The sequence below is a fragment of the Paecilomyces variotii genome (genome assembly GCF_004022145.1).
Source record: "Paecilomyces variotii strain CBS 101075 chromosome Unknown C8Q69scaffold_13, whole genome shotgun sequence".
NCBI classification, from domain to species: domain Eukaryota; kingdom Fungi; phylum Ascomycota; class Eurotiomycetes; order Eurotiales; family Thermoascaceae; genus Paecilomyces; species Paecilomyces variotii.
Genome location: NW_021167152.1, coordinates 605,364 through 629,736, shown reverse-complemented (window position 1 = coordinate 629,736; position 24,373 = coordinate 605,364). Strand labels below are relative to the sequence as shown.

General features: G+C 48.6%; 8 protein-coding genes across 8 annotated transcripts; 4 read left to right on the top strand and 4 right to left on the bottom strand.

Annotated features, from left to right (window-relative positions):
- Window positions 1-1,114: 1,114 nt before the first annotated feature.
- On the top strand, window positions 1,115-1,663 carry C8Q69DRAFT_407697 (E3 ubiquitin ligase complex SCF subunit sconC; the record flags this gene model as incomplete). Its single annotated transcript, XM_028628162.1, has 3 exons — window positions 1,115-1,201; window positions 1,262-1,429; window positions 1,490-1,663. Coding segments are annotated over 3 exons (429 nt in total), but the record flags the coding sequence as incomplete, so codon positions are not given.
- A 1,307-nt stretch (window positions 1,664-2,970) lies between these two features.
- Window positions 2,971-3,299, bottom strand: C8Q69DRAFT_407903 (ribosomal protein L39e; the record flags this gene model as incomplete). The annotated part of the gene is made up of 2 exons (XM_028628172.1): window positions 2,971-3,019; window positions 3,199-3,299. Coding segments are annotated over 2 exons (150 nt in total), but the record flags the coding sequence as incomplete, so codon positions are not given.
- A 3,307-nt stretch (window positions 3,300-6,606) lies between these two features.
- Window positions 6,607-11,313, top strand: C8Q69DRAFT_99300 (ABC multidrug transporter Mdr1). Its single transcript, XM_028634261.1, has 3 exons — window positions 6,607-7,370; window positions 7,441-10,748; window positions 10,810-11,313. Exons 1-3 carry the CDS (start codon window positions 6,969-6,971, stop codon window positions 11,165-11,167), a joined length of 4,068 nt encoding a protein of 1,355 aa, XP_028482119.1. The 5' UTR covers window positions 6,607-6,968; the 3' UTR covers window positions 11,168-11,313.
- Window positions 11,314-11,767: 454 nt separating this feature from the next.
- On the bottom strand, window positions 11,768-12,107 carry C8Q69DRAFT_407702 (DUF1337 domain-containing protein; the record flags this gene model as incomplete). Its single annotated transcript, XM_028628163.1, has 2 exons — window positions 11,768-11,930; window positions 12,019-12,107. Coding segments are annotated over 2 exons (252 nt in total), but the record flags the coding sequence as incomplete, so codon positions are not given.
- Window positions 12,108-13,042: 935 nt separating this feature from the next.
- Window positions 13,043-14,780, top strand: C8Q69DRAFT_407858 (integral membrane protein; the record flags this gene model as incomplete). The annotated part of the gene is made up of 5 exons (XM_028628170.1): window positions 13,043-13,162; window positions 13,230-13,307; window positions 13,366-14,208; window positions 14,282-14,411; window positions 14,512-14,780. The coding sequence occupies 5 exons, from the start codon at window positions 13,043-13,045 to the stop codon at window positions 14,778-14,780; spliced, it is 1,440 nt and encodes a 479-aa protein (XP_028482117.1).
- A 339-nt stretch (window positions 14,781-15,119) lies between these two features.
- On the bottom strand, window positions 15,120-16,891 carry C8Q69DRAFT_99145 (hypothetical protein). The gene is made up of 4 exons (XM_028634259.1): window positions 16,732-16,891; window positions 16,617-16,674; window positions 16,381-16,552; window positions 15,120-16,323 (listed from the first exon to the last, which is right to left on the bottom strand). The coding sequence occupies exons 1-4, from the start codon at window positions 16,799-16,801 to the stop codon at window positions 15,445-15,447; spliced, it is 1,179 nt and encodes a 392-aa protein (XP_028482116.1). The 5' UTR covers window positions 16,802-16,891; the 3' UTR covers window positions 15,120-15,444.
- Window positions 16,892-17,438: 547 nt separating this feature from the next.
- Window positions 17,439-19,451, top strand: C8Q69DRAFT_510098 (hypothetical protein; the record flags this gene model as incomplete). Its single annotated transcript, XM_028633156.1, has 4 exons — window positions 17,439-17,444; window positions 17,562-18,517; window positions 18,572-19,276; window positions 19,328-19,451. 4 exons carry the CDS (start codon window positions 17,439-17,441, stop codon window positions 19,449-19,451), a joined length of 1,791 nt encoding a protein of 596 aa, XP_028482115.1.
- Window positions 19,452-20,429: 978 nt separating this feature from the next.
- Window positions 20,430-23,854, bottom strand: C8Q69DRAFT_99196 (putative DNA damage and replication checkpoint protein Rfx1). The gene is made up of 4 exons (XM_028634260.1): window positions 23,657-23,854; window positions 22,877-23,600; window positions 22,500-22,826; window positions 20,430-22,446 (listed from the first exon to the last, which is right to left on the bottom strand). Exons 1-4 carry the CDS (start codon window positions 23,700-23,702, stop codon window positions 20,847-20,849), a joined length of 2,697 nt encoding a protein of 898 aa, XP_028482114.1. The 5' UTR covers window positions 23,703-23,854; the 3' UTR covers window positions 20,430-20,846.
- Window positions 23,855-24,373: the final 519 nt, after the last annotated feature.

Genomic DNA, 24,373 nt, shown 5'->3' with positions numbered 1-24,373 from the left:
AGTCAACAGTCATTCAGAGGGGAATTTAAGATGGATATGCCCTGGAGCACCGATATGGAGGACTGTTCATCCTGTCGATCTCTCAGTCTGCTGTCCTTTTCCCCTTGAACAAACAACCAACAACTCAACCAATTGTACGCAGTATTTACATGGATAAGCAACCTGGAGCAATCATTGACCATATAAGCCGGTCGTGCGAGGCAATCCATGACACTGATGCGCCCCTTTCTTTATCTTATATGCATCTAGCCAAGAAACGATCAGCAAAAGCAATATTTATGCCAGTATAAGGGACAATAATAAGAGTGTGGTCAAAGACATGTTACAGTTTCTTGGTCAGGACTTTAATTAGTAACCATAACTATTAACTATTACTCCTAGTAGGCGCGCAGGTACCCTAGTTCCTTTGCTCCTTTGTTCCTTTGTTCCTTTGTCAAAAGACTGCCATCCCAGAGACGACTGTGAGAAGAATTATTATTATTATTGTTATTCCATCACTGCTCAGTGTCTTTACCAAGAATGAGGCTCCTGGCGCTTCTAGGCAGGCGGTGGCCTGCTGCCAACCACCGGCTTCCCTGGGCCGCCGGGCGGGGGCGCAGTCCCCAGACAGTTCAAAGGCTCTGGTCGGCAGTTCAGTATTCTCCGTCACTGAACAATCACCGCCTTCTTGTCACTGCTAGACTCTAGGCATCTCCGACAACACTTGACGCCTTTGTTCTCCGCTGTCAGGTAGAAATTCTGCTCTAACCTCCATCTTCGGTTCACTTCCACACCGTCACGAATCGTCACGCTGCGAAGCATCTAGGTAAGCTAGCTCAACCCCGCCCTCCATCTACTGGGGCAGCTGAATGCAGAGTAGAGTACTTGGAGACAGGGTTGACATATCGAGCAAACAGAAACCGAGACAGAAAATTTATTGTCACCCGACCGTGCTGCAGAAACAGCATTTCTTTTCAAAATGGCCACTGCTACTGGTTCCAACATGATCACTTTGACCAGCTCTGATGGCGTCGATATCACCATCGGTGGGTTTCAACAAGTGGTTCTCGACTTCAGACTTGTTGCGAAGTCGCTGGTTGATCTAGGTTAATTGATGCTGACTTGGATGTGAACAGAGCGCGAAGTTGCGGAGCGGTCCATTCTGATCAAAAACATGCTGGAGGATCTGGGTGATTCTGGCGAGGCTATTCCTATTCCCAATGTCAGTGACCTATCGCAGGTCCATCCGTCGAAGAGAAACATACTGAGACAGATCGCATAGGTCAACGAGTCTGTCCTGAAGAAGGTCATCGAATGGTGTACTCACCACAAGAACGACCCTCCCAGCACCGGTGACGAGGACGACTCCCGCCGCAAGACGACGGATATCGATGAGTGGGACCAGAAGTTCATGCAGGTTGACCAGGAGATGCTTTTCGAGATCATCCTGGTATGTTTCGAACGATGTGGCACTCTGTCTGGGTCGTAGGGAAAGCTGACTTGAGTGCAGGCTGCCAACTACCTCGATATCAAAGCTCTTCTCGACGTCGGCTGCAAGACAGTTGCCAATATGATCAAGGGCAAGTCCCCCGAAGAGATTCGCAAGACCTTCAACATCCAGAATGACTTCACTCCCGAGGAGGAGGACCAGATTCGTCGCGAGAACGAGTGGGCTGAGGAGTAAGAGCTTCCTGTTTAGCCACATGTCACCATGGATAATTTAGACTGACTTTTTTTTTTCAGCCGCTAAACGACTCCATCTCGATTTTATGACCTCGAAATCATGCCGTTATTGCTATGTGACTATGCAGCCCCCGGTTGATATGCCGTGCCTCGATGGAGAGGTCTCTGATATCCCGGGTGATGGATAGTCCACGAATCTCACATCTCATCGGCGTTCTACGCATTTCGCCTTGACCCCTTCTAATTCCCGCTTCTACAAACACCAACTACACACCATCATAAATTGTTTCCCAATCACGGGTCGTTATGCTTGCTTTGCCTTGTATTGCTTGTATCGGGTTCAGGAGATTTTACGAATACATACCCTGCGCAACTAGCTTTGCCAAAGTAGATAGCGTAGATGCTGTTGGGATTCTTACCAGCAACATAGCACCCCCGCAACTTCCAATAAATCGTTAAGTCACAAGGTACGTCAGATTTAAGATAGAACAAGATGCTATCTTCGTCTGGCGTAGTCACAAGTGTATTTATATTCCAAGGAAACCACCTTACTGTGCTACCATGTGTATGTTGATGGGCAATACTAGAATACTGTTACAACTAGACCTCCTTTATGTCTTTTTTTCAAAAGCCCTTAGCATATTTCAACATTCGCCTAGACAATTACCCATATGCGTAGTTAACAACCGCATACGACAGGATGGATTCGTTGGAGAAGCCTTTCTATCATAAATTTCTCAAGACTGCATGCATGTATGGCATAGAAGCAACGACATTTTCGAATTCGACGATAATTCTTTATTCCTTCCTTTCCCTGCCGATAAAACTGACATGAACAAATATGTATTCACTTGATATGTCGATCACTTTTTTTTCACCGCTCATTACCATGAAATTTTCTTCTTTTTGGGTTCTTTAGAAATAATCTCGATTCAGTACATGCAATGTCCGAACCAGAGATCTGACCTTTTCGTCGCATACGTCTCATATCCATTTCCACAAAAAGTTCCTATCGGAAACCCCTCCTCCCTTCATTATCCTGTCGTCGCTAACATGAACCGTATTCCGTCAACCCGTCTTGTTTTATTTTTGTTCTTTTTTCCATTGCCAGTCCTTCCTTTTTTTCTTCCCATGCAGTTCCGTTCACACGATTTAAAGGAGAGGATTTCGGGAGGCGGAATCGGTCATCAAAGAGAATCCATATACGAGGTAGCGAGACAGATGTTCAGAGAGGAGCCCGTAGGGGACGCATGTTGACTCAAAGCGAATACATATCGGGCAGAGAAAGGATGCGAAGAGTCGTCGAATCTAGATGCCGAGGCGAGTCTTGCGCCAATGTCTCCTCTTGGCGTTGTATCTGTAGTCCAGAGAGATACCAGTCAGCGATTTTATTCTTCATCGATAGTTTTATGTGTGCGTATTTCTCGTATTCGACATCCAGCCCCATGTTCACGGACGGATGGACGGAGGGGTATATCTGTCGAATTCTCGAGGGACTTTTTTCTTTGAAGAAAAAGGAACTAGGAAGTTCATTACCTGATGGTGTTGCCAGTCCTGAGACGAATCCACTGAGGGATGGGACGGTTCTGCTTCTGAGCTTTGGCAAGCTTCTGCTTGGTGCGGAAAGACTTGTGGCTCTATTTCATATATAATCCATTAGCACTTTGCTCAACTTGCGAGTTTCGACGACTGAGAATCAGATTTCTGATCCTGCCGTCAATATCAAGGGATAAACAGGGCGCTGCTAACCGGCATCTTGAAGGCTTGTCGCGATGGCGAGCTTCGATATGGACTTGGAGCGGTGGTGATGTTGTCGAACGTCGGCCAACTCGAAGCCCTTTCCGGATGGCGATTTTTGTGTGGGTAATTAGGGCTTAGTGGGTTCGCTTGAGGGAGGTCATGTGATGTGGAATTTGAATGTCTGCGCGGACTTCTGCTGACCAATCAGAGTCCGCGGTTCTGTTCTAACTACTCGTCTGTGCCAATTCAATAATGGTTGTCTACTGCTTTTTGGTGTATTGCGTGTTAAATCATCTAGCGAGAATGGGACCGTAGATCTAGCTTGCTCTATGTAGTCGGAGGATTTCGAAAGAATTATCTATTGTTTGGCTATATTGGATTCAACAAGATATCAGCTCTCGACCCCATCAGGAAAAGGTGTCCTTTAGGTGCAACGTTTGGTCTCACGGTGCATCGCAGCGCCAACAAGTTTTCTGGTCTCTCTTTCCGGGGGAAAGGACCACCTACCGCGGCTGATGAAAGAAATATGGCATTTGGAGAGGCGAGAATGGATATGTATATACATAGGTCAGTAGCGAAGCCTGTTAGGAGCCAAGTATGGTATGAGCCTGTGGATCGAACATTATAAGGGGCTCAGTGATTCTGGGACTGTAACTAAGTTAGTTATGAATCAAATGAGGGCTGATTAATATAGCTGCTTGTAGATGAGGGTATGGGATCTGGTTTTTACTCTGGTTGGTAGTAGTCAATAGAAACTTGCTTGAGTCAATAGGATGGAAGACCTCGTCGAACCCATTGATTCCCTGAGCAAAGTATTAACTACTAAGTAACATGTCATTTCCTCAAGGACAAGGAAAAGGAGGCAAGATAAGCCTCAACCATGATGTAGATGTGCTCTATATCTTATCCGAGCCCTGACTCCTACTGTATCGTGATGGCCTTATGAGCCATTGAGAAAAGTGGTAGTAAATATCGTCTTCCACATTTTCTTAGTTATACTTAAGATCATTTGCTCGAAATGGAACTGTTGGCCTCGAAAGGAACGTGATATGCTTCGATATATCAGGAATAAGTCGACTTTCTTCGGTAGTCTGCTCTTAACGCAGCAGACAGTCGACTATAACTACAAGGCAGAACCAGTGGTAAGGGACATCGAACCTATGAATCTATGATGACTTGACGGTTTTGCAAGAGAAAATAATAAACCAGGATGTTAACACAGTAATTAACTTGGTTCTTCTTCTCTATATTCCCCTTAATAAGCCATACCGGAGGGTCGGCGTCCGGAATCCCGATGCGGCATGGCGACGGACGGTGATGATTGATGGATGCCCTAATGCTCAAAAAGACAAGGCGCGGTAATGGGAAATACCTACAATAAACCTTTTGGGCAGTGACGGCCGAGATGGAGAACGCAAGCATATCCAGGTTCCACGCTAGAACATTCTAACTTGATCGCACACATTACTCGAAATAATCGAGACTTGAATTCTGAGTCAAAATATACGAGGTTACGAAGGACCCTAAGAGGTTCAAGTGACTCATTGTGAATCATATCGTCGGGAATTTATTGAATTCGGAACTGTAATCTTGCGGTGTACTAGACGTCAGGGATTATCGTTGGAAATAATACGTACCAGCATGCAATAATAATAACTAATTGATGTGGTCTGTCTTGTGTCAGATGGTCCTAGCGCATTACTTAGATCTTTGTTTCTTGGCAAGACATACTATTAGATAGAGTACTCCGTAGAGTCTACGATAGTTATAGGCTCTCCGTTCACCCTAGCATGCGTAACATCGCTGTTGCCTGAACTATAGAGACCTGCAGATCCAAGTGCTGAGAAAAAGAACAGGATAATATGCGATTACGAGAGATTCCTGAACTAGCAGGAATTTTCAGGACGTCTTTGGACCAATCTATCAACCATGGACATCATGTGGTGATGATAATACTGTAATGAGCTACTTATTATTATTAGCCTCGTAGTCATTTGTTTTTGGACATACGGAGTACGCTTAAAGTATTTTTATTATTACGGAGTAGACAGTTGCGGGTCGATCTCTACTGGAGACCCGCTTGTTCTGGTGGGTAACATGTGCCGTGTACACGAACGCACTCGTTTCATGTACCTAGTGTACATATATCTGCTTGCTATCGAAGTAAGATGTGGCCTGGTAAAATCATGGGTTTGATGACTTGTGCTTCAATAATCCCCGCCGATGTTACGCTGCGTTAGTAGTATAATAATGTGGAAGACATCTCCGACTTTCCGACTCTCCGAACTTAAAAGTCGGCTGAGACTATAATGTAATAATAATACAATACCGAGTTTTGCTTTACTGATCATCTGACATCCTGCACACCGACAACGACGCTGTTTCTGGCGTCAAAACAACCTCCTGTTGAAGAACAGCTGTTCAACAATGACGGACGAAATAATAGCCCCGAGTTGTGAGGGAGTCTTAATAAAACTAGCGTCGAACGGATCTGGTCTGTAATTTAACCAGTCTTTTCCCTTATTCCACCACTGTGGCGGGGGCGGAATCTGCTATGACTCGGGTATCGTATTTCTCGTATTCGCTATCTTTCGGCGTCATCAGCAGTGCTTACGGGCCAGCAGATCGTCCTGGTTTTCTCCTGCGCCAACAATTAATTCACCATCGTTTCGTCATGGATCCAGACTAGATCTAGATATGGTAAGTTTCTGCAGCACAACTTGTTCTGTTCTAACTTCTTACTCAGCTGTTGTATATTAACTAGTTACCGAGTTACTCATTTTCCAACTCTATGGATCTTGACGACCCTGGAAGCATCCCTTCAGGCCTTAAACACGTTTAAGTGCGGAGCGGGATCCCGACTGGGGAAGGTCCATATGCTCTAGCTCAAAGCACACGGACGTATCAAAAAAAGATGCCCCTCTTTTTTCCAGAAAAGCTCCCCAAATGTCTTAATTTTGTTAGCTAGCGGGCGGACGAAAAAGCCTAGAGATAAAGTTGTGCATAAAAAGCGTCGGGACTAGACCCTCCCGAAAGCAAGACATCTCTATCAGGGGCCACTCTTTGATCTGGTGTTTTTGCTCTGAATCCACGGTGAAGCGATCGTCCGGTTCGGTAAGCGTCTAGAATTATTCGCAGGCATCCTTTTGCGCCTGCTATGAACAAACAAATACCCCATAATAAGATTAAGGCGTTCCCCGTTCTCCTCGACGGACGGTCCGATCTGTGGTTGCACTTAACCCCCCTTCGCCTCCCTCCCTCCAGACAAGAATCATTTGGCCAGCTACGCGCCTGTTGACTGCATCCCTCTTGTCTGCACGCGTACTTACTGCTGGAGATGTCGTCTTGATAGGACTTTATCAGAGTGGCGGTTCATATAGATCTTGAGTTGCTGTCCCGTACTATCAGAAGACCGGAAAGGTAGCAACACTGGTTCCGCCACATCGTCTCGTCATTAGCAGCGTCAGTTCTCGAAAGAGGCTGCTATCGTCATTGTTTTTTTGTGTTCAACGACTGCAATCTGCTGGATCTGCAATTGATATCAGCACAGGAAAATCCACCTCGTCATGGAGGGGGAGAACGACGGAAACCCCGCTTCCCTGGAGAAGCGCGTGGACCAGGCGTTGACAAAGGAAGCTGAAGAACAGCCTCGAAAGGACGCCGCTGAGAATGAGAAAGTGATTGAGCAGCAGAAGTCTATATCGGGATCAACCGTCACGGGCGATGGGACGAAGGCAAAAGATGCCGGGTCGGGCTCCGCCAATGCAGCTGCTGTGGCTGATGCTGATGCCGTTTTCGCTCACCTCCCGGAGCATGAGAGAGAAATCTTGAAGAAACAGCTTCACTCTCCGGATGTCAAAGTGACATTCTTTGGTCTCTACAGATACGCTTCCAAGCTTGATCTCTTTATCATCTTCGTTAGCGCCATCTGCTCCATCGCTGCCGGTGCTGCCTTGCCCCTATTCACAGTACGTGGTTCATTGTTTACCAGAACGGATATCTTGTGCTCGAGGACGTGTTTACTAATACCATTGGCAGATTCTTTTTGGGCAGTTGGCCTCTGCTATGCAAGGGATCGTACTGAACTACATCCCATATCATGAGTTCTACCACCAGCTTACACATAATGTTCTCTACTTTGTGTACCTTGGAATTGCAGAGTTCGTGACCATCTACATCAGTACTGTGGGCTTTATCTACACAGGCGAGCATGTCACCCAGAAGATCCGAGAGCATTACCTCCAGGCTATCTTGAAGCAAAATATCGCATTTTTCGACAATCTTGGATCTGGCGAGATCACAACCCGCATCACGGCTGACACCAATCTTATCCAAGATGGTATCTCCGAGAAGGTTGGCTTGACGCTAACTGCCCTCTCGACCTTTGTTACGGCTTTCATTATCGCCTACGTCAAATACTGGAAACTGGCCCTTATTTGCTCCTCCACTATCGCTGCCCTTATTCTCGTTATGGGCGGTGGTTCGAGGTTTATCATCAAGTTTAACAAGCAATCTCTGGCCTCGTATGGCCAGGGGGGAACCGTGGCGGAGGAGGTGATTAGCTCGATCAGAAACGCCACTGCCTTTGGAACGCAAGAAAAGCTCGCTAGGCAGTATGACATCCATCTGGAAGAGGCCGAGAAATGGGGAACTAAGCTACAGATGATTCTTGCGGTCATGGTCGCTGCTATGTTCGGTATCATGTACCTGAACTATGGTCTCGGCTTTTGGATGGGCTCCCGGTTCGTTGTCGACCAGAGTGTCGGTGTCGGGCAGGTACTAACGATCCTGATGGCTGTCCTAATTGGTTCTTTTGCTCTGGGAAACGTGTCACCTAACGCTCAAGCATTCACAAGCGCTGTGGCTGCTGCTGTCAAGATCTACAGCACCATTGACCGCGTGTCACCCCTAGATCCGTCGTCAGAAGAAGGCGACAAGCTCGACCATGTAGAAGGTCACATCGAACTGCGAAATATACGGCACATTTACCCTTCACGACCGGAGGTAACTGTAATGGATGGTGTCAGCCTCGTGATACCCGCAGGGAAAACCACAGCGCTTGTCGGTCCTTCGGGTTCTGGAAAAAGTACAATCGTCGGGCTGGTAGAGCGTTTTTACATACCTGCTGGAGGTGCGGTATACCTTGATGGCCATGATATTCAGACACTCAATCTTCGCTGGTTGCGTCAGCAAGTTTCACTGGTCAGCCAGGAGCCGACTCTCTTCGCGACCACCATCTACCAGAACATCAGATATGGTCTCATTGGTTCCCGATTTGAGAATGAGCCCGAGGAAAAGATCAGAGCGAGAATCGAAGATGCGGCTCGCATGGCCAATGCACATGAATTTATCACAAATTTACCGGAGGGTTATGACACCCATGTCGGAGAACGCGGGTTCCTACTCTCCGGCGGTCAGAAACAGAGAATTGCCATTGCTCGTGCTGTTGTCGGCGATCCCAAGATCCTCTTGCTCGACGAAGCGACGTCTGCATTGGACACCAAGTCAGAAGGGGTTGTCCAGGCAGCTCTGGACAAGGCAGCTGAAGGAAGAACCACCATCGTCATTGCGCATCGTCTGTCGACTATCAAGACTGCTCACAATATCGTCTGCTTGGTTAATGGCAAGATCGCAGAGCAAGGAGTCCATGATGAACTGGTTGACAAGAAAGGAACTTATGCTAAACTGGTCGAGGCGCAGCGCATCAATGAGGAAAAGGATGCACGGGCTGTGGCTCTAGAAGATGAAGAAGATGAAGACGAGGCTCTGGCAAATAAAGGACTGGCGAAGACGAAGACCGCAGCAAGCTATGGCGGCGTTTCCAATTCCGAGGATGAGGCGCTCAAAGAGCAAGTGAAGCGGGTTGACACTAAGAAATCCGTATCCAGTCAGGTGCTCTCTCGTGAAGCTCCCGAAGCCGCTGAAAAGTACTCATTGTGGACATTGATCAAATTCATCGCATCATTCAACAAACCGGAACTGAAATTCATGTTCATTGGTCTCTTCTTCTCGATGCTGGCCGGTGGTGGACAGCCCACCCAGGCTGTGTTGTATGCCAAAGCCATCAATTCGCTCTCTCTGCCGTCGAGCATGTATGCACAGCTCCGACATGACGCCAACTTCTGGTCTCTGATGTTCCTTGTGGTGGGTATTGTTCAGTTCTGTACCTTCTCTATCCAGGGTATTGCATTCGCTTTCAGCTCCGAGAAGTTGATCCGTCGCGCACGCAGCCAAGCGTTTCGGACAATGCTTCGCCAGGATATTTCCTTTTTCGACAGGGAAGAGAACAGTACTGGTGCCTTGACTTCTTTTCTTTCAACGGAGACTAAGCACCTTTCGGGTATCAGTGGAGTGACTCTGGGTACTATTCTAATGGTCAGCACAACCCTCGGAGCAGCCTTGATCATCTCCCTCTCCATCGGTTGGAAACTGGCTCTTGTCTGTATGGCGGCAGTTCCTGTCCTCCTGGCCTGTGGATTCTACAGGTTCTGGATGCTGGCCCAATTTCAGGAACGAGCCAAGAAGGCCTACGAATCGTCTGCTAGCTACGCGTGCGAGGCAACCACAGCCATCCGAACGGTGGCATCGCTTACCAGGGAAAATGACGTGCTCGAGGTTTACCACGCCCAACTTGAAGAGCAAGGGAGGAAGAGTCTCGTTTCTGTTACCAGATCTTCTATCCTCTATGCTAGCTCTCAGGCACTCGTTTTCTTCTGCGTTGCACTTGGATTCTGGTGGGGCGGAACTCTTCTCGGCCACCACGAGTACTCGATTTTCCGCTTCTTTGTCTGCTTCAGTGAGATTATCTTCGGAGCTCAGTCCGCTGGTACTATTTTCTCATTCTCTCCTGATATGGGCAAAGCAAAGAATGCGGCTGCACAGTTCAAACGGTTGTTCGACCGCAAGCCGACGATCGATGTGTGGTCACCCGAAGGAGAAGTACTTCAAAGTATGGAGGGTACGATCGAATTTCGCGACGTGCACTTCAGATATCCGACTCGCCCGGAGCAGCCTGTCCTTCGAGGCTTGAATTTAACAGTTAAGCCGGGGCAATATGTGGCTCTAGTCGGCGCTAGTGGATGTGGAAAGAGTACGACGATTGCTCTCCTTGAGCGTTTCTACGATGCCCTCGCCGGCGGTGTCTTCGTGGACGGCAAGGATATTTCCACTTTGAACATCAATTCCTACCGCAGTTTCTTGTCACTTGTCAGTCAGGAGCCTACCTTGTATCAAGGAACGGTCAAGGAGAACATCCTTCTCGGCACCGACAGAACGGATATCTCTGAAGAGGCGATCATCAAAGCGTGCAAAGATGCCAACATCTACGACTTCATCCTGTCCCTCCCGTAAGTTCCAGCCCCGTCGACCCTATCATACATTGCTTTCATGGTACTAACATTCAACCAGAGAAGGATTCTCCACTGTCGTCGGTAGCAAGGGAGGCATGTTGTCTGGTGGTCAGAAGCAACGTGTTGCCATTGCTCGTGCCCTTCTCCGTGACCCTAAGGTTCTCCTGCTCGATGAAGCCACCTCTGCTCTAGATTCCGAGTCCGAGAAAGTTGTCCAGGCTGCTCTTGATGCCGCTGCTCGCGGTCGTACGACCATTGCTGTTGCCCACCGTCTCAGTACTATTCAAAAGGCCGACATTATCTACGTCTTTGACCAAGGCCGGATCGTCGAAAGTGGCACCCACAGCGAACTTCTCCGGAACAAGGGCCGCTACTTTGAGCTAGTGAATCTGCAGAGCTTGGGAAAGGCCCACTAGTGTCTCTTGCATGATTCCTAGCCATCTCCCCTCACTTCACCGACTATATATCTTACCTAACGCGTTTGGGTGAACGTTGTGCTTGATTTTTTTTTTCCAACGCATATATAATGCTAGATACCATAGACTTACTGTTCTTCTGTCTTCACGGCTTCATGTGAACATGCATTTGGAATTTCCTTTTTTCTGCTACTTTCCATGTTGTGACTGCGGTGGTTTGTCTGTTAAGGCGAGCAGTTTGTATCTTGATACCTTCACGTGTCGTTGATATTCGCATTTCTGGTCTTATACATGCTTCTGGCGGCCTTTAGCTGTCATCGAGTGTCTATAAATAATCCCCCTCTCAAGCAGACACCCCGCTCTCTTCCTTGGTGTATTATACCTTGGGACCGCTTTGTTTGGATGTCAAATGTCGGATCCTCTTCTGAGGATTGTACAGGTCCAATCTTTTCCGAATTAGATAGAAATAAAAGTACGAGATTCATTACGTTGAAATATGCTGCAGCAAACTTCCCCAACTCCTGCCCTTGGTGTAGTACGCCTCCTAACTCCCCATCCCACAAATCAAACAGAACCGAACCGACACAAATTCAACACCCCTTAATCCTTCTCACCGATACCAAACTCCCTCTGCACATCCACATGTCTCACCCCGCGCGCATCCGCAATCAAGCCCATCAGACCTTGTCCAACATCCTTGATCTCGTTATAGGAATGCAGAAGACGGATATGTCGTTGAACGGTTCGGGAATCATCTTTATCTCTGTTGGTTTTTCATGTCAGAAACTGATTCTTTTCACATCATTATCCATTTATGCAATTCATTGCTGGATGGGGATGGGGATGAATACTTTAGCCTGGATCGCGCCTCCGCGAGCTGAGACTCTGTCTCGGAGATCTGAGATTCTAATTTCGCAATTGAAGAGCGCAGATTCGCCTGTCAGGAAAATAAGCATCAAAAAGTTAGTTTTGTTTTCGCGTTTTAACTTTGAAATCTTAGTCGATTAAATTTTCTTATGATTTTTGGAGTTTATGCATGCAAGTGGGATTGATTATTGTATGTAGAAAGGAGAAGGAATCGGGGGGTTGGGGGGGCACGGACAAGTTTCCTCTCTCGCTGAGTGAGTTGTTCTGGGGATAGATCTGATGGAAGGACATGATCATGAGCTTGATCGTTATGATTGTTATCATTAGCGCTAGACAATGGCGTTGTCGTCATACTGTCTGGTCAGGGTCAGGAGAGGATGTTGGTTGGATAATAACAATGTCAGTTAGATAACTAGTTATTTAGATATTGCTTCTTTCTTTCTTTTGCCCAGATCCAATGATAGATTTAAAGTGGTTTGGACCTTTGCAGCAGTTTTAGTTTAGTCAGACGAGTTCAACGGGTTCTCGTTGGAGAGAAATAGAAGGGGGAAAAAGGGACCGACATTAATTAATCTATTTATTGACATTAGTTATTCATTATTATTTCCCCCCGTTCTAACTCGCTGCTGGGCTTACGCAGTTAACCAACTAGTTAGCCTGGGTTAACTAACTTAACTTACACGATCTGTACTCTCTCCAACTTTCCCTTACCCATCCTTAAGTTAATTATCCCTCCGCCACGGTCGCGAATATTATTGCGGAACGAACTTCCAACTGGTGGGATCGCATGTGGTGACATGCGAGCATCCGTTGGCTGCATTTCTTTCTTTTTAATTTATGATTGTCTGATCGTCGCCACTTGATTGCGCGCGCCTAAATTACTAACTCGGTCCCTGCCGCGCAACTCCGGCCTGGGGGGCAGGCTGATATTGCTCCGACTCCAATTCCAAACTCCATCCCCGACTTTACACTCGTTACGTGCTCTTTACATTCTGATTTAACACCGCCATGGCGATATCGGACGGCCGCACGGCGCTGCTGACGCTGCTGCTGCTGGCCAGCACTGCATACGCTCATGGAGATCACTCTGCTGTGCCCGAAGGCGTGGCTATCTCAGACGACCCGATTGTATGATCCTCCGGATGCTGAGTTTTAGGATTTGGGATGGGTGGCTGACTGTGGTTCTACGATGCAGGATTCTACGCTATGGCTTCATATGATTCTGATGGGCCTGACCTTTGGCCTTGTGTTTCCTTTCGGCATGGTTCTGGGGGTATGTTCCGGCAGAGGCTGCGGGGGACGATTTCAAAACCATCAGCTAATGTTTCTAGATTGTGCGCTCTCGATGGCACGTTCCTGTTCAGGTCGTTGGAACCGTCGTCGCCGTGGTGGCCTACTTTATGGGCCACGCTCATAAGGGCAGACGTTTCGCCAAGAACATCCACGCCTCCTTCGCCAACTCGCTGATGCTAATGCTCATTCTCCAAGTCGTTCTGGGCGCATACCTCAAGCTGCATCTCTCCAAGGGCGTTCATGGACGGATCCGTCGGTATATTGTGGTCGCACACGGAGTGGTGGGGAAGATGATGCCAATTGTCAGCTGGGTGCAGATGGTTTTCGGTGGCATCACGGCCCTGGGTTTCTGTCGGGAAGACCATCTGGGACAGTGTCTGGCGCACTTCATTATGGGCAGTGCGTTCATCGCCTACGGTATCCTTTTGACTATCCTGCTGCTCGTCGGTCAGTACTGGCTGCGCCGCACTGGTCGAAGCCAGGAGTTCTTTGACTCGCTGGTCATCGCTGCTTGGGGATGCGTCAACACGTTCACCGAACACCGCTGGGGAGGCCCATGGGTGCACAGTGACCTCCAGCACACCACGATGGGTATTGTCTGGTGGTGCGCCGGTCTGCTGGGTATCTGGCTCAGCAGGAAGCGGGACGGCCGGCCGAAGCGCAATTTGATCCCCGCCATTGTCATCTTGCTGACCGGTTATGCCATGTCCGCACACTCTCAGCAGTTGATGTTGAGTACCATGATCCACTCCGTCTTCGGATATACCTTGATGGCCGCAGGTGCCGTGAGAATCATTGAGATCTCTTTCGTCCTGAAGGATCAACCCACGCTCAGCCCAGATGGAACAGATCCCAACAGCTTCCAATATCTCACGCCATTCGTATGTTTTCACCCCAATTCAATAAAACTTTGTCTGTCTTAAGCCTTTCCCAACTAACGGAATCATACAACAGCTTCTTTATGCCTCCGGTTTCCTCTTTATGGGCGCGACCGAAGAGCAGATGCAACTTCTCAGTGACGCTGGCGTTACCCACGTCTCTTACGTCCTGATCCTCTACAGCATTGCTTTTATTCTCTTCCTCTGTAAGTTTTCTCTCCTCTTATATATACTTATAATATCCAGCCAAACCCAGTATAGGGGAAAAAAAAAAAAAAAAAAAAAAACTAACATACCCCTTCCCAGTCGTCAACGTCCTCCTGCACATCTACGCCGTCCACGCCTGGCCCGAAACCGCCAAATACAACCCCTCCGGTCCCCGCGCCGGTTCCACCATCCCTGGAAGCAGCCGCAGAGGCCAGCGCTCTCAATCCGAAGCTCAACAAATCCATGACGCTGAAGCCTTCGAGCTCCAGGGTCTCATCTCCGAGGAAGATGAAGACCCTTCTACTCCGAAAAAGGTTGATGACGAGGAGAACACTCTCGTCCACAAAGAGCAGAATGGAACGGCATAATTGAATCAATGCCATAAATCAAGGAACGCATGGGGGTGGTTGATATAAGAGAGGAAAAAAATATCGAAACGAGAATGGAATTGGACTTCAAACCAGTTTTAGTGGGTTTAGTTGATTAATTCCTGGAAATTTTCTTTTTCGCTTTTTAATTAACTAGGGGCGGTGTCTTTATTATTATTATTCTTTCTTTCTTTTTTTTGGGAAGGTATAAATGAATGGACGTTGGAGGCTACATAGTTACTCCCCGCTTCTTCATGTATCAGTGGCCTGCAGCCTACGGGTTTATTTGTTTTTTATAGGTGATATAGATGGGCGGAAATAAAAACAGATAAAAAACAAAAAAGCGACTAAGAATTTCGAAGAATGCTACAATTTGAAATTTGGAAGTAACTTGGATTGTGGTAGATCCTTGGTTTGAAATGAAATTCGTATATGGCTTCCTCTCCATTTCTCGCCTTTCCTTTCCGTTCCTTTCCGTATTGTACAGTACATGACTAACGCTCGTGATTACATTAATGTGAAGGGTTTTGAAGGGTTTTCAAGGGGGTGGAGGTAAGAAAGTAGGGTATCAACCAGATTGGGACGGCTGATCTTGCCTCGTGTGGTCCAAGAGAAAGAAATATCGATAGGTGCGTAGATTCTCCTTATCCTGGCCTGCGCTGCCTCAAGGGGCATTTGCAGTAATGCCTCCAGTCATAACCGAATTTGGAGCCGGCATGCCCATAGGAAGTGCGGTTTCAGGAGGGAAGAAAGGGTGCAGAGGGTAGATTGGAGCCACATTTCTCTCGCCGTCGAAAAGCAGAAGATTCTGCAGAGGCTGTTCTCTTGCGCTGAGGACATTGATTACATCCTGCGCAAGGCTGCCACCCAGGAACGCAGCGACCGGACTGAGCTCACTTCCAAGGTTCTGTAGAAAACTGCGCAGGAACTCGGAGGTCAACGTGCTTGGATCGAGCTTCAGTTCCTGATGACGCTCATTGGCCAGTTTTGTAAATAGTTCTAGATCTGCGCGGGAAAAGGTCGGCAGGGGACCGCCTGAGAGCTTCTGAAACTCCCACAGCGCTCGTAAGCTTGTCAGCAAGGGCGTCACCTGTCTCCGCTTGCGAGGAATCCGGGTATATTCCTCCGGGAGGGGCGAAGTATTGGCCAGAAGCAGCGGCGAATAGATCTCCCTTTTGGTCACCATCTCGATGATCTTGTCATTCTCCTTCTTCGTCGTGATGTTTAGGATGCTGCGCGTAGGTGTCTCCTGCGGAACCGACTGGACGTTCGACTTCGAGCGCTCGATGACGAAGTCGTGCATGATGAGATCGGCGAAAACAAACCCGTAGAAACCATGCAGACCTGCCGCATAGAAGGGACGGTTTGCGATCCGGCATGATGCATTGATAGTGGTAAGTGTAGCAAAATCGAGCTCCGTCGCAATTGTCACGTCGAAACCTGCAAAGAACTCCGGGGGCTTCGTGCGGACATTGTCGGTGTCAATATGTAGCTGCACTCTGGGGTTCATGGCATGGATTTGAGGACCGGCAGCTCTGGCGCGCTATAGCCTTCATCAGTATACAATCCTAGCGCTCATCAGCAAAGGATGCTCACGCACATTTTGGCCGATATGCTCCTGTGATACGAAGAACTGGGCACCGAGGTCTTCTTCTGTGACGACTTCGTGATCAATGATGGTAAGAGACCCAATACCAGCCAGCACAAGGTTCTTAGCCACCTCGTTGGCTAGCGCTTTCACAGTAATGAGAAGGATGTTGGCCGATCGTATTCTGCCGAATAGTGATGCTCAAATTAGCTATCGTATGACTGCGCGTAACTGTTAAGGTAGTTTACTTTTCCTGCGCCTTGACACCCCAGAGGCGGATCTGTCGGTCATACAGGGCAATCTCATCTGTAGCGGTCAGCTCCACAGTCTAATCTGTCGGAATCATTGAGGTTGTGAGCTCACCGGCGCTGATTGATTGAACTGTAGAGTGCGGAGCTTCCTCTACAGGCACGGTGGCCTCGGATGTTGCCATTTTGTAAGCGCGTACTTATGTTGGGCCGGCAAGTTCAGAGCGAGGATCCAAAGCAGTGGAGTGCAAAAGGGAGAGAAGGCTCAGGTTCCCAGCTGAAACGAGGCAGGAATGTATTCTTGAAGGAGAGTGACCGTATGGGGATCAAGGAGGGGAAATGCGGAGGTGCGAGAAGCTAAGATCTCAGGTCAAAGCCGATGAGATGTCAACTGCGGTAGGGAATGAGGTTGCACAGACTCCACTTGATCTGTGAAAGCTGCCAGCACCCGGGCAGTCCCCTTGCTGTGAGAGGTAAGCAGGCAGAAGAACAATCCAGGCCGATATAAGCTGTGTTATCTTCATCTTCCCCTCCGAAGCTGCCCGTCACGTGCTTGCATGACGCCGCGGAAGGTGCTCCGACTGTCACCCCGGCTTGTCCGCCTTCTCTGCAACTCTCAGCTTTGTCCAGCTCATCTTCATCACTTCTGTCGATACGCTGTGGCGGATCACCCGTGGGAATCTTCTGGCGGGTTGGATTCTGCTTTTGTTGGTTGTCTGCTCTGGTGCAGTTCTCTCTATCTAGGTAACTAGGTACTTACTACTAGTTAAGTACTTACCGGCAGCCTGGGTGACCGCACCACACCGCACCACACCGCACCCAATGATGGTATGTCTGCACTTACCTGGCCCCTTTGTCTCTTCTATCCGTGATATATATTCACCTGAAGGGAAAGGGATCCGCTCGATGACATATGATAATATTGACCGTGTTCCGTTGACTTAGTCGGGCAATTACGACTTCCCACCTGCCTCCACCCGTCCTCGCCGAAGTAGCCCCGAGCATCAAGAAGACCGTCCCAACAGCGTTACCGCACGGCTACAACATCTACGGGAACTCTTGAGCTCTGAGAGGCTTCGTGAGCGAGGTGGCTACACGACAGCTCGAGCCCTGGATACTCTCAACCAAGAAATAGAAGACCTTCGATCAGATCGTGCTCAGGATAGAACAAACTACGAACAGGCCAGAGCTGCAGTCGACCGGCAACTGCAGCACTTACGGTCAGATTTGACATCTTCGCGGGGTGATAGGATTAGACGTCGTGTGTCAGATCGTGACCGTCAAGGGCTGACTTCCCCGCCAACATCAACTCCCCCCCTGATGGAGCAGGAACCTAACCCGGCTGGCTCGCAGCCATCGCCAAGTCGACCCCGACGTCGCGCTTTGAGACCCAGTGAGGCTCTTGCAAGGATAAGAGAAAGAGACGGTAGAGCCAGAGGGGGTAGCATGGACACGAGTGGATTGCAAGCATTCCAGCAGGGCGCTCGGATGAGGGAATCTGATTCCCCGCTAAGCTCGTTGCTTGACGAACCTACCCCTCCTATTGCCTCTCCCAGTCTTCTCGCAGACTACACACCAGATAGAGCATCGAGTAGATGGACAGCTAAGAGACGGAAGCTGGATTCCGATGACAAGAGAGAAGGGCTTCGAGGGTTCAGTTACGGTCAATATGGGCAGGTTGTACCTGGGCCGTTGCAGATGGAGATAGTAAGCTGCGATGGCGGCACTTATGCGGAGCCTGATGGGGAGACCTCATGGCCCGAAAACGTGCTGCTCAATGACTCTTCAGTGTACTGCACCAAATCTGACCGGTGCAATCTGATCCTGAGACACCGCGGAGAGACACCGTTCTGTCTGAGAAAGATAGTCATCAAGGCCCCCAAGTCAGGTTTTGATGCCCCGTACGTTATTTGCCCATCCTTCCTTGGTAAACGTGTATTGACAGCCGCGTGAAGTATCCAGGAAGGGATGATATTCGTCTCCATGTCTTCGGACGACCTACTGGCGCGCACCGCCAGATACCAGATTCAATACTCGCCTTCGCGACGTCGAGCCCGTCGCCATAGACGAGTTGGAATGCGACCTTCTGAGGAATATGCGAACGCGTTCCGATCCCCGCTTCGATCTCTAGAAAGGGCGCTTATTAGACACCCGGGTTATCCTGACTCGGAGTTCGATTTCGCCGGACAGCTTACATCTACAACCAGAGCGTCAGTCGATCGTGATCCCACCTCTGAGTTTAGAGTCACCACAGAGTTTGACGAGAGATCTGACGATGGTGACGATGACCAAGAAAACGACGACGACTTCCCCTCCGCGGCAGAGATGGAGCGGATGCAGATGGTGCAGATCGAAGATGATGTGCTTTGTTCGGAGGATGAGGACAGCGAAAGTGACGAAGATGCCAACGAGATGAGTGCTTTCAATCGTGGACGCTTGGACATGCGCAGGCGAATGAGAGCGGCTCGTCGACAAGATATTCTCGGTGATCATGACGTCCTACGCAGACGCCGGATGGCACCTAGTTTGATTGAACCAGTTATCCCGTCTTCCACGGATAATTATTATCCTGACGGGAGTTCAGAGGTGATGAAACCTCATGCGCAGTTCTTCATTGAGCGAGAGAAGAGCATGGTCAGCATTAAATTCGATCCACCACCGTATGTCTCCTACCTAACTCGATCTCCTACGTTACTGACTGTCCAAATCAGATCCGGAAGATTTATCTTGATCAAACTCTGGAGTCCATATAGTGGAGGAAACATTGACATCCAGAGTATCGTCGCATACGGGTACGCTGGTCCGAGATTCTTCCCGGCAGGGGACTTTCGGTGATCGAGCACCCACCGCTCCCTTCGAACCAGCTTCTTCTCGGTCTCTGTGTTTCTTTTTTGATCTCATTCATACGTATGGTCTACGAAGGGAATATCCAATACGTTCTCTGATATAATGTCATGATATGCCAGTCTCTTTTCAATATGTGATGATTTTGGACCTGCTGTACTTGTATACAAGCCCATCATCAGGCCTGTCTGTAGTAGTTAAATGGAACCCCAACAGTCTTTTCTGAGATAATGCTCCCATGCATTAGTTACCATTGCTAGACCACAACTATCATATCACATCTACGCTACGCACAGACACAAGGAACTAACTGGAAGAATCCACTTCAGAAAGAAAATCGTCTATGCACTTGAACACAATCGTCGAAGAAACTGCGTTTCCTGACTGACATCTAGCCAGCGACTTTCACCAAACGAGTCATATGATATGAGTCCTCAACCGCTTCGAATTCCTCTCCAAGAAGGAAAAGAAAAAAAAGAAAAAGACAAAGAAAAAGTAAAAGGTCCACTGTCACGGAGATATTGACATACATGGATTGATTGCTCAACTGCATGTAGGAAAAAAAGAAAAAAAGCAACAAACAAGCCTAGAAGAGAATAAGTTAGAGGGAAGGATGGGAGAAATACTCCAACAGAGAAAAAGAAAGCGATGGATAGAAGAAGACGAGTTTCAAGACTAGAGACACAATAACATAGAGAGTTGAAAATGAAACTGAAAGGAATGAGATACTCAAACGGAAATAATTAGCTAAAGATGAACAAAACGGCCATCATATTACAGGGATGCAAAATCAACTCCATAAGGTTAGAAGTAAGCCTGAAGACAGCAAAAAAGTTGAAATCAGCCCGCCAAAGAGGCCTTCTCAATCACTAAAACCAGGTCATGTTCCAAAAGGACGACGTAATCAACGCAGGTTCGAACCAGTAAATACGTCAGCAGACAGCGAACCGGGGAATCAAGAAGTGAAGTGAAATGAGGCCGTCGCAGAAAGAAATTCGTCAAGAGAGCCATTGGAAGCTGCTGCGCGCCACGACTAATCCAAATCCATATGTACAGGGACGAGAGCGGGCTCTAGATGTTGAAGGGTGAAGGGAAAAAAAAACAAAGACTTCCACCTCCTTATTAGACGCGTAATGGCTGGCTGATCCAACCGCTATCGTTTCCATTGACCACTTTCAAAATCGTGCTCGTTCATCATGCCTCGTGCAGGTCGTTGATGCTTAGCGTCCATTTCTTCGTCGATGAGAATAAGAACCTTTCGCCGGATCCCAAAAATGCGCCAAATAGAAAACCAACTCCTCATAAAAGCAAACCAAACCAGAACTTTTTCCTTTGCTAAAGAGAAGAGATGAGATAATGCAGATATGATACCAAGGCGTGAGTAGATTATATGACGACAACATCGCCCTCAGCATCGGCTGGGTCTGAAGCCATCATGTCGCCGTACTTGCCAACAGTCATCAACATAGAGTCGTCGCCAAGGTCGATAGCACTGTCATCATTATTCATAGCCTGAAGGGCAGCAATCCCATCAGGGACACCGGGCTTGTCGTTCACGATATTCGCATTATTCGAGTGATCATATTGCGTGTTTCCCAGGTCCTTATCGCCTTGAGTACCGTTGTTAGCGTGAGGACTGCACGTTGTTCTCGATCTCAAATCGTTCTGGGTCATATCTGTTGACATGAAGGACTCGTTTTTCACGGGACCCGAGAAGCTAGAAGACCTGGCTTGCTGGTGATTGAAGGAAGCTCTCTCACTACCAAGGGATACATTCAGCAGTGAGCTCGGCGTGCATTTCATGAAACCACCTTTCTCCACCTGCCACAGCATCATCTCGTGGAAGAAGACCTTTGTCATCCACCAAGCGCTGAAGCTCTGTGCGCCTCCCAGAGTCAATCTATGGAGGATAACATCCCATAGCGCATCCACTTTATCGACTATGCATTGAGCGCGATGATTAGGGAAAGCCAGAGGTATATTCAAGATGAAAGATATCCACTTGTCAGGGAAGTTGTACCCATCACCCACAGTAGGCTGAACAGCGAATTTATGCGCATTGATATCCTCTTCTCTATCCGGCTGGTTGTAAAAGGGTTGAGCTGGGACAATCTCTTCACTCAGAGGGGTAAGAAGGGCTCGGACGTCATGTTTGAGGATCTGTTCCAGTGAGCGCTCTGCACAACTGGGAATGTTGGCTCTTGCAATGACCTCCTTAGGGTCAACGAGAGATGCAAAGTCCAACCACATCTGGTTTCTGTTATCTGGATGGCAGAGCCAAGCTGCTGCTGCATTAGCCGACTGATTGACGTCAAGCATATGTTTCAGGAGGTTGCAAAAGATATGAGCGGGAACCAATCTGGCCAGCGACACATGGACTGGCTGCGCCTTGAAGGTCTCAGCAATGTGTACGGTCAGCCGCTGCGAAATAGAACTGAACGCGTCTAAAACCGGCTTTGGCACAACTTGCGTTGTGAGCGGGGCGATGAACGCGATCATCTTCTGGTACATAAGCCAGTCGCATTCCTTGATCCATGGAGCGAGGTTTGGGTGAGTCAGGAGCTTCTGGACTGGGACGGTTAATGTGCCATGGAAGGCAGAGAAGTATCGAAACAGATTCCGTTCCTTGCAGAATCGGAAACTATCGATAACAGAAATACAGTGAGACCGGTAGAGAGCTGCAAGAGCGGCCGCTACCTTGACATCGGTGTTTGCTGGTAGATATCCGCGAACGTCGGGGAGCTGAAGAGACTCGTTGTCGACTGCGGCAGAGTCGCCATCAGGAAACTGCAGCATCTGGCGTATCATCTTGGCAGTCTGGCCAGACACGTTCTCTAGGGTAATAGCGGATTCGAGAGTAGAGCGGAACGGAGGCTGGCATGGGCAGCCCGAGGATGATGAACCAGCTGCGGTGAACTTCGGTGTGAATGATGTCGTTGGAGAAGGGAACACTGCGGTATCTGCAGGTGGCTGCGGGATACTAATACTTCATGACTGTCAGTTTGGCTCGGCGTTCCGCGTATTCGGACGTTTCCTTACCTCCTTGGACGTGCTGACAATTCGTTTGCTTTTCCGTCCATACCACCGACAGTGCCGGGAACGTTTGCTAGTCCTTGAGGGTTCGGAGCCGTCGAATGTTGCTGCTGTTTCTCTTCAATGACAGAGAGATCCACATAGTGGTATTTCGATTCTCCACGGACACCAAGACGTCGAGTCTGCACGTTGGGGAAAATAATGCGTACAAGCTTTCCAAAAGAGGCGGGATTCAGTACAGAGACGCGTTCACTTCCACACTTCTCAGCATAGCAGCAGTATACACGATCGCGTCGCACAGAACCACTGCTCTTCCGGCAATTCTCCTTCAGCCTAGAGAGATGTGAGCACGAATCTGACCAGCAGTATGTCGCTTTGCTTACCAGACCATGGCAAATACTTGCTTGACCTTCTCTGACTTGCCTCCAGCACCTTCATGTTTCTGGACCTCTGCCGCCATTTGCTTCAGAGAGTAACCTTCATACTGACGAAGAAGCTTACGCAGCTCGTTATCATTCGCAACTGTCGAGCTGGATCCTCTCTTCTTTCGAGCTCCAGCTTCAGAGGTGTCGTTCTCATCGACGATATGGTCCGGGATGTGGTTTTCCATGCCCCCATCGTACATCGGATGATACTGTGGCATATGAACCCCAGACATGCCATGCGCCGCCAGCTCCGGTGGCAACGAATGATGAGCCAGTGTATGGGCATGCATCGATTGTCCTTGGAAATCCTCTGGACGTGGCATCATGGAGTTGTGGGCTTCATGCAGAGAAGCGTCAAGGCCAGCATTATTGGCTGAATGAGCCAGCTGCTGACCAAAACGCATTATCATCTCCTCAGGATTGGCACCAAAAACATGGTGACTTTGGGGGGGTTGAGCCTGGATGAACTGAGGAAATCCATCCGCGATATTTTGGTCTTGTGTTTGTTGTGTGGTGCTGGAATGGATGCTAGCCGTCGAACCTCTCGACCTTGGACGACGAGCGCCTTTGGAGGCCACGGTATTAGATCGCGACCTCATGGGATCGGCTGTACCAGGACGGCTCTGGGGCACAAGCTGGGTTGTCTGGGAGGCGGTGCTAGAGCCCTGAGAAGGAGCTCGACCTATCTTTCGCATTAGCAGCTGTGGAGATGGGAGCGCAGGGCAACAGGGCTCGAACTAATGGCGAAGGGTTGTTCCCAGTGCTCACCGATATCAGGAGGCATTTCGGTGTTTCGAATATCTGATAAGTGTCCTGGTGATAATCTGCAAAACTTCAACGCAGGACGGATCCAACTGGGTATCGCTTAGTGTTATGACCTCTTCACGCCCACATGAACACGACGGCTAGCGTGACAGCGACGGACAACCAATATGGGCAAAATGGATCTGCAAGAAGAGAAAAGAGGCGAGTAATTAGTATGATCAATTACTCTAGGCGATCGGTCGGGCTAGAAGGGCTCGTCGCCGCCGCGTTGGGTGTCGAGGTTTCGAGGTCTAGGAAGAAGGATAAACAGAGATGCCCGTTCCTCAGACAACGAGATCCGATTGTTTGGGTTGGGTGGCTGGCCTCACGTGATGTTTCGTCCCAAGTCGTGCGTTCGCTATGATTATGTCAGCATTCCAAAATCAGGTGACATCATTTTTTCTTTCTCGAGCCAATGTTTGTTGACACCGCAGATCACCGAGTATACCAAGCAGTGTTTCTTGTTTTTCTCCTGTGTACCTGGATCGTTTGGGACAATTTAAATAAGCCGGACTTCTCCACATACCTCATTAAAAATGAGCTATACAAATGTGGCCCTTGATTCTAATTCCAGTTGCAATTGCAACATTTCTTTCTTCAAGTATCGAAAAGCAGGATAGAAAGTGTACTTAACAACATTGGACGCAATTC

Bases quoted from the DNA above. Each gene is read 5' to 3' on its own strand.
- C8Q69DRAFT_99300 (XM_028634261.1), top strand. From the start codon at position 6,969: ATGGAGGGGGAGAACGACGGAAACCCCGCTTCCCTGGAGAAGCGCGTG. The intron at 7,371-7,440 runs GTACGTGGTTCA...TACCATTGGCAG, and splicing joins CTGCCTTGCCCCTATTCACA to ATTCTTTTTGGGCAGTTGGC. The intron at 10,749-10,809 runs GTAAGTTCCAGC...ACATTCAACCAG, and splicing joins GACTTCATCCTGTCCCTCCC to AGAAGGATTCTCCACTGTCG.
- C8Q69DRAFT_99145 (XM_028634259.1), bottom strand. From the start codon at position 16,801: ATGGCAACATCCGAGGCCACCGTGCCTGTAGAGGAAGCTCCGCACTCT. The intron at 16,553-16,616 runs GTAAACTACCTT...ACTATTCGGCAG, and splicing joins GGTGTCAAGGCGCAGGAAAA to AATACGATCGGCCAACATCC. The intron at 16,324-16,380 runs GTGCGTGAGCAT...TGAAGGCTATAG, and splicing joins AGGAGCATATCGGCCAAAAT to CGCGCCAGAGCTGCCGGTCC.
- C8Q69DRAFT_99196 (XM_028634260.1), bottom strand. From the start codon at position 23,702: ATGCCTCCTGATATCGGTGAGCACTGGGAACAACCCTTCGCCATTA. The intron at 22,827-22,876 runs GTAAGCAAAGCG...ACATCTCTCTAG, and splicing joins CAAGTATTTGCCATGGTCTG to GCTGAAGGAGAATTGCCGGA. The intron at 22,447-22,499 runs GTAAGGAAACGT...ACAGTCATGAAG, and splicing joins TTGTCAGCACGTCCAAGGAG to TATTAGTATCCCGCAGCCAC.